Source organism: Rhinoderma darwinii, unplaced genomic scaffold (assembly GCF_050947455.1).
Source record: "Rhinoderma darwinii isolate aRhiDar2 unplaced genomic scaffold, aRhiDar2.hap1 Scaffold_525, whole genome shotgun sequence".
NCBI lineage: Eukaryota > Metazoa > Chordata > Amphibia > Anura > Rhinodermatidae > Rhinoderma > Rhinoderma darwinii.
In genome coordinates, this window is record NW_027464074.1 from 117,002 (window position 1) to 131,896 (window position 14,895).

Here is a 14,895-nt window from a genome sequence, read left to right on the forward strand (position 1 = left end):
CTGGAGGAGTCACTGTGTACATACATTACTTATCCGGTACTGATCCTGAGTTACATCCCGTATTATACTCCAGAGCTGCACTCACTATTCTGCTGGTGGAGTCACTGTGTACATACATTACTTATCCGGTACTGATCCTGAGTTACATCCCGTATTATACTCCAGAGCTGCACTCACTGTCCTGCTGGTGGAGTCACTGTGTACATACATTACATTACTTATCCTGTACTGATCCTGAGTTACATCCTGTATTATACTCCAGAGCTGCACTCACTATTCTGCTGGTGGAGTCACTGTGTACATACATTACTTATCCTGTACTGATCCAGAGTTACATCCTGTATTATACTCCAGAGCTGCACTCACTATTCTGCTGGTGGAGTCACTGTGTACATACATTACATTACTGATCCTGAGTTATATCCTGTATTATACTCCAGAGCTGCACTCACTATTCTGGTGGTGGAGTCACTGTGTACATACATTACTTATCCTGTACTGATCCTGAGTTACATCCTGTATTATACACCAGAGCTGCACTCACTATTTTGCTGGTGGAGTCACTGTGCACATACATTACATTACTTATCCTGTACTGATCCTGAGTTACATCCTGTATTATACTCCAGAGCTGCACTCACTATTCTGCTGGTGGAGTCACTGTGTACATACATTACATTACTGATCCTGAGTTACATCCTGTATTATACTCCAGAGCTGCACTCACTATTCTGCTGGTGGAGTCACGGTGTATATACATTAAATTACTTATCCTGTACTGCTCCTGAGTTATATCCTGTATTATACCCCAGAGCTGCACGCACTATTCTGCTGGTGGAGTCACTGTGTACATACATTACTTATCCTGTACTGATCCGGAGTTACATCCTGTATTATACTCCAGAGCTGCACTCACTATTCTGCTGGTGGAGTCACTGTGTACATACCTTACATTACTTATCCTGTACTGATCCTGAGTTACATCCTGTATTATACTTCAGAGCTGCACTCACTATTCTGCTGGTGGAGTCACTGTGTACATACATTACATTACTGATCCTGAGTTATATCCTGTATTATACTCCAGAGCTGCACTCACTATTCTGGTGGTGGAGTCACTGTGTACATACATTACTTATCCTGTACTGATCCTGAGTTACATCCTGTATTATACACCAGAGCTGCACTCACTATTTTGCTGGTGGAGTCACTGTGCACATACATTACATTACTTATCCTGTACTGATCCTGAGTTACATCCTGTATTATACTCCAGAGCTGCACTCACTATTCTGCTGGTGGAGTCACTGTGTACATACATTACATTACTTATCCTGTACTGATCCTGAGTTACATCCTGTATTATACTTCAGAGCTGCACTCACTATTCTGCTGGTGGAGTCACTGTGTACATACCTTACATTACTTATCCTGTACTGATCCTGAGTTACATCCTGTATTATACTTCAGAGCTGCACTCACTATTCTGCTGGTGGAGTCACTGTGTACATACATTACATTACTGATCCTGAGTTATATCCTGTATTATACTCCAGAGCTGCACTCACTATTCTGGTGGTGGAGTCACTGTGTACATACATTACTTATCCTGTACTGATCCTGAGTTACATCCTGTATTATACACCAGAGCTGCACTCACTATTTTGCTGGTGGAGTCACTGTGCACATACATTACATTACTTATCCTGTACTGATCCTGAGTTACATCCTGTATTATACTCCAGAGCTGCACTCACTATTCTGCTGGTGGAGTCACTGTGTACATACATTACTTATCCTGTACTGATCCTGAGTTACTTCCTGTATTATACTCCAGAGCTGCACTCACTATTCTGCTGGTGGAGTCACTGTGTACATACATTACATTACTTACCCTGTACTGATCCTGAGTTATATCCTGTATTATACTCCAGAGCTGCACTCACTATTCTGCTGGTGGAGTCACTGTGTACATACATTACTTTTCCTGTACTGATCCTGAGTTACATCCTGTATTATACTCCAGAGCTGCACTCACTATTCTGCTGGTGGAGTCACTGTGTACATACATTACATTACTGATCCTGAGTTATATCCTGTATTATACTCCAGAGCTGCACTCACTATTCTGCAGGTGGAGTCACTGTGTACATACATTACTTATCCTGTACTGATCCTGAGTTATATCCTGTATTATACTCCAGAGCTGCACTCATTCTGCTGGTGGAGTCACTGTGTACATACATTACATTGCTTATCCTGCACTGATCCTGAGTTATATCCGGTCTTATTCTCCAGAGCTGCACTCACTATTCTGCTGGTGGAGTCACTGTGTACATACATTATATTACTGATCCTGAGTTATATCCTGTATTATACTCCAGAGCTGCACTCCCTATTCTGCTGGTGGAGTCACTGTGTACATACATTACATTGCTTATCCTGCACTGATCCTGAGTTACATCCTGTATTATACTCCAGAGCTGCACTCACTATTCTGCTGGTGGAGTCACTGTGTACATACATTACATTACTTACCCTGTACTGATCCTGAGTTATATCCTGTATTATACTCCAGAGCTGCACTCACTATTCTGCTGGGGGAGTCACTGTGTACATACATTACATTACTTCTCCTGTACTGATCCTGAGTTATATCCTGTATTATACTCCAGAGCTGCACTCACTATTCTGCTGGTGGAGTCACTGTGTACATACATTACATTACTTATCCTGTACTGATCCTGAGTTACATCCTGTATTATACTCCAGAGCTGCACTCACTATTCTGCTGGTGGAGTCACTGTGTACATACATTACTTATCCTGTACTGATCCTGAGTTACATCCCGTATTATACTCCGGAGCTGCACTCATTATTCTGCTGGTGGAGTCACTGAAACTTCGACTATATTTTGCGGAGAATAAACCTGAAGATACATCCTTTTCAATAAATTGTGAAGCCCATAATGCCACGATTAGGCCGCATGCACACGACCGTAAACATGTGACACCCGCGAGCCGCCCGCAAATAGTGGGACGTGCACATGGCCGCGTCCATTATTTCTCATGAGCCTGGACCGCAGAACACGGCTGTAATAAGACACGGCTCCCGGGTCATGCATGGACCGTGGAAACCAGTTGTGTGCATGGCCCCATAGAAATGAACGGGGCCGCAATTGTCCTGTGAATTTTCGGGGGAATTGCGGCCGCAGAAGCACGGTCATGTGGCCTAAGGGGGAAACGCATAGAAACGGCTTCCAGGCTTTAGAAATGGAGGGATTCTTGGTTATTAGAGGAAGAAGCTGCTGGAACAGAATCATCACCCGGAGTTGGGGGACTGAACGTGAGTCCGACAGTAGGATCAGATGGTCGCAACGTAAAGGTCCTGCTCATGCCTAGAATACACTCCTACACTTGGCCCAGAAATGACCTTATCCTGATCTTTATAGGTCCCTGGAGACTTTACCAGAAGGCGATGTTCTTTTGCGCGACGTGTCGCTTCCCACTTTTCCTTTAGCTAATGGAGACTTATTGGAAACGGACATCGCAGCTGAAGAACATCTTACACCGTAAGACTCCAGGACCTGATGGGTCCCCAATTGTGAACCTCCTAATCCCACTTCTGAACTCTGTTCCCTTTTCCCGTATCTTTGGAAGCACATTTCTCGGTTACCCCAAAAGAGAACAAGGATCGTCCTGTGTGTCCGAATTATAGACCCATCTCGCTAATCCACGTGGATGTAAAGATTTTTCCACAGGTCGGGCCTTGCAGATGAAGACTCTGGAGGGCGGTGATCACCCTGATCAGGCGGGAGTCGTCCCAGAGACAAGCGGGTGACCAATCCTGAAGAGTAACAGATCCCACTTCTTTGGTTCTGTCTGAAGTTGTGCCTCTCGCTGGGATTATGGGGGTAGATCTTGAAGCGATGAGGCTTTTTGACACTGCTGAAAGGAGTCACCTCAGTCCCTACTCCACAAATTACCGTGAAGGGATTTTTGTCTCAATCGATCAGCGTCGCTCAGGCAGGGTTGTCCGCGCTCTCATCCTATCGGTCGTGGTGATCGAGCCGCTTCGTCAGGACGGCTGCAATTCCTATAACCGGACAGTCTCATAAATGCGCCCTTTTCACTGATAATCTATTGCTTCTGACCTTCCCCGTTCTCCGCTCCCCCATCATGTGGCCAAATTCATTCAAGTACCTTGATCCGCGTGGGGGGGGGGGGGGTACACGACCATATTAAGTATCTGGGAAATTCATGGACCCCCCTCAATCAACACTTTTTGAAGCAAACGTTATTCCTACTTGAAGGGAAGTCCTCGGGGATTTGTCGCGCCGGTCACCACGCAATCTATCCTGATTAGGGGGAACGACCCTCCTCCCTGGGACTTTCTACCTTTTTAGAGCTTCTCCGATCCATGTCCCTCGCTTGTGCATTCACATCTTACAGGACATGATTTGGTTTAGGGTTGTAGAGGCCGGGAGTCTCGGTCTGTTATAGACGCCCCCCGTGTTAGCGGAGGTTCCGGACCATTACCCCCATAGCCACACTCATTACCGTCTCGCCCACGTTGGGTCTCTATTGAATGGAATGCCAATACTGATTTACTGCCTTGGATGGCTCCGAAATTGCACCCATTTATTATGTGCCCGCTCCTCTCGCACTGTGGGATAGGACAGGCAAGTTACACGACTATTTCTCTTGATCCACCAGCAGCCCAACTTTTTGGTAACCCCGATTTTCTACTGGGCCTCCAAACGCAGTTTTAAATGGTGGATAGACAAAGATCTCCCCCGTATTGGGAACTAATCCTAATCGATCTCACTACACGCAACGCCGGAGAATAAGGTGCGCGCAGATTAGACACGGACTCTGAATATTGCGGTGAGCTCGCCTACTGAAGGCCGATGTGTGATCGCAATCACATCTTGTCCCGGATATAGTCCCGCGTAGCTACGGCAACACAAACTTCCAGACATGGAGGGTTGGGAACGGGACTTATCAAAAACCTTCTCATTGAGATAACGGCAGAGGGAGCGGAGACGACATCGATAGTGCAGCGAAACGTTTAGTGAGTGGCTAGAACCGAGCAGCTGAGCGCTCCGCCACTCCGTGTCTGTTCATCTTTTTCCGGAAATCAATGTATCGGAGGATGGGCTCATAGACTTTCTATTGGGTCCGTCCTCCGCTTCTGCCACTTCATTTTAGCGATCGGTTGGGGGAATCTGTTTTCGGACCCCCCACCAATCAAAACGTCTGACATCACTACGACACGTCAGGAGTTTGTTAAACATTTAGCTGCCCTTTAAATGAGGCCACCTATCAAGTGCTGCTGTGCTGGTACAATGTGTAGTCCCATGGAGACTTGCAGCAATGTTCCCAGCCTCATCCCCTCTGTGCTTACACAGTTGTAGACAGGCGGGTCCGCACTTCTATGTATATATGGTGGGAATACGGGAGGGCGAGACGATGCTGGATACGTATTTATATGTTACTTTACTTAATCTACGTTTATCATCCACACAAGCGTTGAAGCAAAACCGTTCCAGGAATCTCATACATGGATCATAGATTTGTTTCCTTCCTTTTTTTGGCTGCCAAAATTGCAATAGGCCCCGCTAAGAAGAAAACCGCGATTCTAAAACTCTAGAAAATGTAAACTCAACAACGCTCAATGAGCGACCACGTAAAACCGTGACCATAAAGAAGCCCATTCCAGGAGACGTGGCAGCCTCGTATGGAGGATTTTGGGAGTTTGGTAGCGGTACGTGGATTAGGTGAGGGCCGTATGACTATGTGACACCCTCCCCTCCTTTGTGGGTGTCTCCTTTCCCCCCCACCATCATAGGCTTCATTATTCCTCCGTTGTTTGGACCGTGAACGTCTGGTAAATGACCGTAATCCCACCATTGTTTAGAACCTTTATTGATACAAACGGCGGCTTCAATTACATTGTAAAACTCAAGAAAAACACTGAAACAAAGCGCCACGTGCAAAGTCCCGACACCGCCCGGCCCCAGTATCTTGTGCGAGGCGTCGCGGGGACGAGCGCGGAGCCATTTTTTGTTATATGTTTGTTGGAGGAAAAGGGGGCGAGGGCCATGTCTACCCGGCGGCGGCTACGAGCCGCTGTACATCTCCACTGTCATTTATAATAAATTAGTTGGGCCACTGACTTCTTTTTTTGCAGATGTGGCGAGGGAGGTGTAAAAGCCCAAAAGTCACCCGAATATTTCCTCATTAAAAAGCAAAACTGTGCCAGAGAGGAGTGTAACCTGCCCCCGCCACAGAGATCGCCTTCTCTTCTGTAACCGCAGCACTGACCATACCGGGGGTCTCACGGGTGAAAGCTTTTACCACACTGGCAGTGAAGAGGAGGGGGGGGGGGGCGCTCACTGGTCGGACGGGGACGGGGGGCTCACTGGTCGGACGGGGGGGGGGGGCTCACTGGTCGGACGGGGGGGGGGGGGGGGGCTCACTGGTCGGACAGGTCTTCCTGCAGCGCCGCCTCCAGCTGGTTCAGCTTGTGCTGCAGTAACAGTTCATAGTTGACGTTTTCCTCCGTGCCGCCGGCCGCTGTGCGTCTCCGGGTGCGACCCCCTCCTTTTCCTTTTTTCTTCCGCTTGCGTGGAGCGCAGCCCCCATCCTTAAAGATCATAATCCGTCGTAGTGGCCGCTGACTGGTAAGGAGCAGCGTGCCGCCCTTCATTATTGGCTCTTCAAATATAGTTTCAAATTTTCTGAACATGTGAATAGAAGAGTAAAGGGTCCACGTTGGCACAACTCCACTGTTTACCATCTCCAACCCCCTACCCAGCAGTGCCCCGACTCCCCACTTCTGACCTTTTCTCTGTAGGGGTGTGGTAGTTTTTATTTGTGTAGATTTCCTCCAGACTGAAGTCTTCTTTCTGCAACCTTAACAAATAAATAAGACTAAACACAGGCGCTTAGGTCACCGGTACGTCAGGGCGCGGGCTGTCGGGGGCCACGTCTGCAGCGGTCACCGGTACGTCAGGGCGCGGGCTGTCGGGGGCCACGTCTGCAGCGGTCACCGGTACGTCGGGGCGCGGGCTCTCGGGGGCCACGTCTGCAGCGGTCACCGGTACGTCGGGGCGCGGGCTCTCGGGGGCCACGTCTGCAGCGGTCACCGGTACGTCGGGGCGCGGGCTCTCGGGGGCCACGTCTGCAGCGGTCACCGGTACGTCGGGGCGCGGGCTCTCGGGGGCCACGTCTGCAGCGGTCACCGGTACGTCGGGGCGCGGGCTCTCGGGGGCCACGTCTGCAGCGGTCACCGGTACGTCGGGGCGCGGGCTCTCGGGGGCCACGTCTGCAGCGGTCACCGGTACGTCGGGGCGCGGGCTCTCGGGGGACACGTCTGCAGCGGCCACCGGTACGTCGGGGCGCGGGCTCTCGGGGGACACGTCTGCAGCGGCCACCGGTACGTCGGGGCGCGGGCTCTCGGGGGACACGTCTGCAGCGGCCACCGGTACGTCGGGGCGCGGGCTCTCGGGGGACACGTCTGCAGCGGCCACCGGTACGTCGGGGCGCGGGCTCTCGGGGGACACGTCTGCAGCGGCCACCGGTACGTCGGGGCGCGGGCTCTCGGGGGACACGTCTGTGCATTTCTGGCACCATCCTAGTCCAGAGATGAATAGATATCACTGGCCCATCAGATGGCGCCGGCCTCATAGACCTGCATTACACGCTGGCACGGTTCGGTCGTGCTCCGGTATCTTCCTCGCAGCCTCTTATCACCCGGAACCAATAACTGTTTTGCATTAAGAGAACAGAAAACATTCGGGTGGCCTCTTACCGGACACGTTTGGGGAGGCCCAGTGGCGTCAGCTTCCCCTCCTGTTTTAACGCCCTCTTCCTTATCTGGATGGTGGACACTTTACTCTCTTTGGAACAAGAAAGATTTTCTGGATTCTGAAAAGTTGAGACAGGGCAGATTGTAGTTACAACACGAGGCGGAGCGCTCCCTCCCGCGAACAGTCTGGTCTCACCTTGAAGTCTGGAGGAGATTCCCTTGTTACCTGCACCTCAACTCCACTGAGGCCCTGCTCCCTATCCAAGCAGAGGCCGGCAGGAGACCCCTCATTGTGGACGGAACTGGATGGGTGGAATCAAAACACAACAAAGGGGGTTGAAACAGATGGAAAACGAGCGGCCTGAAGAGCGAAGCCCGGGGGGGGGGGTTGGGGGGACGCCGAGAGGTAAAAGACGGGGAGACCAGAAGGAGAAGAGACATTAGAGAAGACACCAGGCAGCGCGGCCACTCCTGGGAGACGTCACAGTAAAGGGAGGATAGGAAAGGAGAGCCACAATCAGGGGCCCGGCCCGGACTGAGAGCTGCTATTCCTTTATGTGTGTCTGCCTACTGATATAACCTGTGTCTAGCACAGCAAACAAGGGGCAGAGCTGCTCTACTGTAACCCCACGAGAAGACCCAGAGATCCGGGATATATTACCCACACAGAGGCCTCCTCCAATCCCCCGGCGGGTACGACGACGGCCTCAGAACACACGGATGATTCTCCTTTCGCAGGCAGGACAGGGAGAACGGAATGACGGAGAGGTCCCGGCACTCTTCCACCGCTCCCAGGCTGTGCCGCCTCCTCCTGCAGGTACACGGCTCCGTGGTGCGCTCCATCATATCCAGGCTGTGCCTCTGCTTGTGCGGGGCGAGGGGCAGTACGGGACAGGACAGGCAGCGCTGGAGGGGGGGGCGGCACAATATGGACGCAGATCGGCAAGTCTCAATCTGCAGCTTAAGAGGCGCTTTCTGCAGTTGGGGGGGTGACGGATTGTCCTCGGTTGTGCCGTCTCCATGCAGCAATGCAGAAGAGGGATCATGAGGCACACGGTCCCCAGGGTCTACAGTAGAAGACTGGGCAGGGCCCCTGGACACCTCCTGCTGACTTGGTTCACATAGATGGGCGCCATCCTCGGAGTCCTGGGCATCTCTTCGACTTTTAATTGGGGTGAGAAAAATTTCGGCAAAGCTCTCTAACTTGGAACGGACACTGTTAAATAGTGGAACCAAACCCCACCCAGGCACCTCTTTTGGAGGCGATAACGGCGGTTGCAGTACAGCCGGCTGACCAGCAGGTAATGTGTGGGAAGAGCCACGTGTGGAGACGGGGAGGACTGTAGAGGACGGGGTGATCACTGCTGGATGGCAGAAGAACAGAATATTACATTAATAGCAGAATACCGAGGAGCTTGTTTAATCCCCCCCCCCCCCCCGACTACTCCACTCATCTTACCCAGATCTTTACACAAGTTTCCCGAGCTCAGTCTGTGTAACACCCGATCCTCAGCCCCTGACGACCTGCAGTAGAAGAATGAGAGTTATACACAGTCCATGCATTAACAGGTTACAGATCCTACACTGACTGGGGGAGCAATGTGAACGGAAAACTATGGAAACGGCCGATCACCAGAAGAAGCCTCAGTGACCAGAAGAAGCCTCAGTGACCAGAAGAAGCCTCAGTGACCAGAAGAAGCCTCAGTGACCAGAAGAAGCCTCAGTGACCAGAAGAAGCCTCAGTGACCAGAAGAAGCCTCAGTGACCAGAAGAAGCCTCAGTGACCGAGCCGGACACTACAACACCAAACGGATTCCGCCACAACAAGTAGGATATAAAGTATGCATACCGCTCACATGGTGGGGTCTTCACCTGAAGCTGCTCAACCTGTAAAAAGAGAAAAAATAAATTCTTAAAAAAACGCCTCCTGAAACAATGGGGAGACGCCACAACCCTGATAATCAGCCACGAAATCACAGGACAGAGGGGCAGAAACGTCATAATCAGAGCGGTCACTTATAGAACGCTCAATTTACAAAGATGGACGAGGAAGAGAGAGAAATGTCCACATGACCAGGAGGTGAAGGAAACGCCGGCACTGGAGGATGATGGGAGTCCAGACACCCCCCCCCCTTCACAGCTGTGATTACCAGCCCCCCCCCTCCTTCACAGCTGTGATTACCATCCCCCACCCCCTTCACAGCTGTGATTACCATCCCCCACCCCCTTCACAGCTGTGATTACCAGCCCCCCCACCCCCTTCACAGCTGTGATTACCAGCCCCCCCACCCCCTTCACAGCTGTGATTACCAGCCCCCCCACCCCCTTCACAGCTGTGATTACCAGCCCCCCCACCCCCTTCACAGCTGTGATTACCAGCCCCCCCCCTCCTTCACAGCTGTGATTACCATCCCCCACCCCCTTCACATCTGTGGTTACCATCCCCCCCCACATCTGTGGTTACAATCCCCCACCCCCTTCACAGCTGTGGTTACCATCCCCCCCCACAGCTGTGGTTACCATCCCCCACCCCCTTCACAGCTGTGGTTACCATCCCCCCCCCCCCCTTATCTCTTCACCTGGGATTTTATACTGACGATGTCTCTCAGCTCCACAGACAGGATCCTCCTCCTCTCTCGCTCCATGGGAGACGCCAGCTGGAGGGGGCTGGGCACACATCTGGGTGAGGGGACGGCAGGCCGGGGGTCTTCATGGTGCTGCGGAGGAGTCTTTATACAATCAACAGGGGACGGACTGTAAAAAAATAATAATTATCGACTCCTGATTGTGGCAAATGTAATTCCCATCATCCATGTATATCACCCCCCAAACTGTAAGGAGCAATAGGGGGCGTAGGGAGCGGTAGGGGGGGGGGGCGCGCCTGACCCGCCGGCGTAGGGAGCGGTAGGGGGGGGGGCCTGACCCGCCGGCGTAGGGAGGGGGCCTGACCCGCCGGCGTAGGGAGGGGGCCTGACCCGCCGGCGTAGGGAGGGGGCCTGACCCGCCGGCGTAGGGAGCGGGCCTGACCCGCCGGCGTAGGGAGCGGGCCTGACCCGCCGGCGTAGGGAGCGGGCCTGACCCGCCGGCGTAGGGAGCGGGCCTGACCCGCCGGCGTAGGGAGCGGGCCTGACCCGCCGGCGTAGGGAGCGGGCCTGACCCGCCGGCGTAGGGAGCGGGCCTGACCCGCCGGCGTAGGGAGCGGGCCTGACCCGCCGGCGTAGGGAGCGGGCCTGACCCGCCGGCGTAGGGAGCGGGCCTGACCCGCCGGCGTAGGGAGCGGGCCTGACCCGCCGGCGTAGGGAGCGGTAGGGGGGGGGGCCTGACCCGCCGTCGTAGGGGTGGCCTGACCCGCCGGCGTAGGGAGCGGTAGGGGGCGGGGCCTGACCCGCCGGCTTAGGGAGGGGCCTGACCCGCCGGCTTAGGGAGGGGCCTGACCCGCCGGCTTAGGGAGGGGCCTGACCCGCCGGCTTAGGGAGGGGCCTGACCCGCCGGCTTAGGGAGGGGCCTGACCCGCCGGCTTAGGGAGGGGCCTGACCCGCCGGCTTAGGGAGCGGTAGGGGGGGGCCTGACCCGCCGTCGTAGGGGTGGCCTGACCCGCCGGCGTAGGGAGCGGTGGGGGGGGGGGCCTGACCCGCCGGCGTAGGGAGCGCGCCTGACCCGCCGGCGTAGGGAGCGCGCCTGACCCGCCGGCGTAGGGAGCGCGCCTGACCCGCCGGCGTAGGGAGCGCGCCTGACCCGCCGGCGTAGGGAGCGGTAGGGGGGGGCCTGACCCGCCGGCGTAGGGGGCGGTAGGGGGGGGCCTGACACGCCGTCGTAGGGGGCGGTAGGGGGGGGGCCTGACCCGCCGTCGTAGGGGGGGCCTGACCCGCCGTCGTAGGGGGCGGGGCCTGACCCGCCGGCGTAGGGAACGGTAGGGGGGGGGCCTGACCCGCCGGCGTAGGGGGCGGTAGGGGGGGGGCCTGACACGCCGTCGTAGGGGGCGGTAGGGGGGGGGCCTGACCCGCCGTCGTAGGGGGGGCCTGACCCGCCGTCGTAGGGGGCGGGGCCTGACCCGCCGGCGTAGGGAACGGTAGGGGGGGGGCCTGACCCGCCGGCGTAGGGAGCGGTAGGGGGGGGGGCCTGACCCGCCGGCGTAGGGAGCGGTAGGGGGGGGGGCCTGACCCGCCGGCGTAGGGAGCGGGAGGGCCTGACCCGCCGGCGTAGGGAGCGGGAGGGGGGGGGGCCTGACCCGCCGGCGTAGGGAGCGGTAGGGGGGCCTGACCCGCCGGCGTAGGGAGCGGTAGGGGGGGCCTGACCCGCCGGCGTAGGGAACGGTAGGGGGGGGCCTGGCCCGCCGGCGTAGGGAGCGGGGGCCTGACCCGCCGGCGTAGGGAGCGGGGGCCTGACCCGCCGGCGTAGGGAGCGGGGGCCTGACCCGCCGGCGTAGGGAGCGGGGGCCTGACCCGCCGGCGTAGGGAGCGGGGGCCTGACCCGCCGGCGTAGGGAGCGGGGGCCTGACCCGCCGGCGTAGGGAGCGGGGGCCTGACCCGCCGGCGTAGGGAGCGGGGGCCTGACCCGCCGGCGTAGGGAGCGGGGGCCTGACCCGCCGGCGTAGGGAGCGGGGGCCTGACCCGCCGGCGTAGGGAGCGGGGGCCTGACCCGCCGGCGTAGGGAGCGGGGGCCTGACCCGCCGGCGTAGGGAGCGGGGGCCTGACCCGCCGGCGTAGGGAGCGGGGGCCTGACCCGCCGGCGTAGGGAGCGGGGTCCTGACCCGCCGGCGTAGGGAGCGGGGGCCTGACCCGCCGGCGTAGGGAGCGGGGGCCTGACCCGCCGGCGTAGGGAGCGGGGGCCTGACCCGCCGGCGTAGGGAGCGGGGGCCTGACCCGCCGGCGTAGGGAGCGGGGGCCTGACCCGCCGGCGTAGGGAGCGGGGGCCTGACCCGCCGGCGTAGGGAGCGGGGGCCTGACCCGCCGGCGTAGGGAGCGGAGGCCTGACCCGCCGGCGTAGGGAGCGGCAGGGGGGGGGGGTCTGACCCGCCGGCGTAGGGAGCGGCAGGGGGGGGGGGTCTGACCCGCCGGCGTAGGGAGCGGCAGGGGGGGGGGTCTGACCCGCCGGCGTAGGGAGCGGCAGGGGGGGGGGTCTGACCCGCCGGCGTAGGGAGCGGCAGGGGGGGGGTCTGACCCGCCGGCGTAGGGAGCGGCAGGGGGGGGGGGTCTGACCCGCCGGCGTAGGGAGCGGCAGGGGGGGGGGGTCTGACCCGCCGGCGTAGGGAGCGGCAGGGGGGGGGGGTCTGACCCGCCGGCGTAGGGAGCGGCAGGGGGGGGGTCTGACCCGCCGGCGTAGGGAGCGGCAGGGGGGGGGGTCTGACCCGCCGGCGTAGGGAGCGGCAGGGGGGGGGGGTCTGACCCGCCGGCGTAGGGAGCGGCAGGGGGGGGGGGTCTGACCCGCCGGCGTAGGGAGTGGAAGGGGGGGGGGTCTGACCCGCCGGCGGCCTCTGATCTCTGAAGTTCAGAAGAAGATCGTGGGAGGGGGGGGTTTTGGGGGACAAAACTGCTGCAAAGGCTCCACCCACAGCAACCAATCAAGTCTCTGCTTCTATCTACCAACGGACCGCTGCAAAATCATAGGTGGAACCTGAGTGGTTGCTACGGGCGACGCCTCCACTTCTGAGAAGTCTCCCCTAGGGCTGCTGTCGCCCCCTCCCCACGTGTTATCTCCCCCACACGCAGAACAAGCTGCAAACAAAGACGGAAGAAAACTGTCCCCGGGACGGGATCATCTACGCGGTCAGTACACGGAAAACCAAGTTACGGCTCCGCTTGTCCTTAATGTTTGCAGTGCTGAGCAGCCGGTTGTGGGAGGGCCCGCACAGCTAATCATACACCCAGTATCAGCACAGCGGAGACCTCCGGGACACCGGCCTCCTGGAATGACACTTACCGGTATACGAGGAGTCGCTTCGTCCGGTGATGACGTGAACTCTTATCTCGTGACGTCATTGCTTCAGCCGGGCTGTCGGTGCTACGGTCGTGGAGCGCTCAGCGTCCCATTAAGGCACTTCCGGTATAGACCCCGCCTTCTCCGGTGCAACGTCACGACGCTTCACATTGTTTCTGCAGTTACACGCCACGTGACTTAAAGAACAAATCAGAGGAGCAGAAAATAGCTACGCCACATCCTGCTCTTTAATAATGATTCCACCAATCAGCGGCTGTCGTCTGGTCATGTGACACTTATAGCCAATCACCGTTTCACACAACCCGGTAGCAGTGACTGATTTTCTGAAGGGACGCGGTAAGCCACGTGAATACCCGACTACCACCCGCGCCCCAACACCCCCCCGACCCGACTACCGCCCGCGCCCCAACACGACCCGACTACCACCCGCGCCCCAACACCCCCCCACCCGAATATCACCCGCGCCCCAACACCCCCCCGACCCGACTACCGCCCGCGCCCCAACACGACCCGACTACCACCCGCGCCCCAACACCCCCCCACCCGAATATCACCCGCGCCCCAACATCCCCTTGACCATCAACAACCGGATATCTCCCGCCACTCAACACCTGACACAGTTGATTTCCATTGGGCCAATGCTCACGACTGTGGAGTCCATGGAGCGCAGACGTGTCATTATACTGACCGTGCCTTAAACCCAGGTTGCACACAACTGCTTCCAACCACGTTATATACCACAAATCACCTGAAGCCCCCGCCACTAATATAACACACAGCACATACCACTATAAACCACAGAGATAAGCCACAAATCACCTGAAGCCCCCGCCACTAATATAACACACAGCACATACCACTATAAACCAGAGATAAGCCACAAATCACCTGAAGCCCCCGCCACTAATATAACACACAGCGCATACCACTATAAACCACAGAGATAAGCTACAAATCACCTGAAGCCCCCGCCACTAATATAACACACAGCACATACCACTATAAACCAGAGATAAGCCACAAATCACCTGAAGCCCCCGCCACTAATATAACACACAGCACATACCACTATAAACCAGAGATAAGCCACAAATCACCTGAAGCCCCCGCCACTAATATAACACACAGCGCATACCACTATAAACC

General features: G+C 56.8%; 1 protein-coding gene across 2 annotated transcripts; it reads right to left on the reverse strand.

The window, feature by feature from the left end:
* Nucleotides 1–5,909: 5,909 nt before the first annotated feature.
* On the reverse strand, nucleotides 5,910–13,934 carry PRR14 (proline rich 14). 2 transcript variants are annotated; one of them, XM_075848853.1, is made up of 9 exons: nucleotides 13,732–13,934; nucleotides 10,392–10,566; nucleotides 9,662–9,699; nucleotides 9,272–9,336; nucleotides 8,474–9,173; nucleotides 8,009–8,114; nucleotides 7,816–7,931; nucleotides 6,846–6,917; nucleotides 5,910–6,742 (listed from the first exon to the last, which is right to left on the reverse strand). In XM_075848853.1, the coding sequence occupies exons 1-9, from the start codon at nucleotides 13,788–13,790 to the stop codon at nucleotides 6,478–6,480; spliced, it is 1,596 nt and encodes a 531-aa protein (XP_075704968.1). In that variant the 5' UTR covers nucleotides 13,791–13,934; the 3' UTR covers nucleotides 5,910–6,477. The 2 variants fall into 2 exon arrangements, with proteins under 2 accessions (XP_075704968.1, XP_075704967.1); XM_075848852.1 differs by having other exon boundaries at nucleotides 8,474–9,176.
* Between the last annotated feature and the right edge of the window lie 961 nt (nucleotides 13,935–14,895).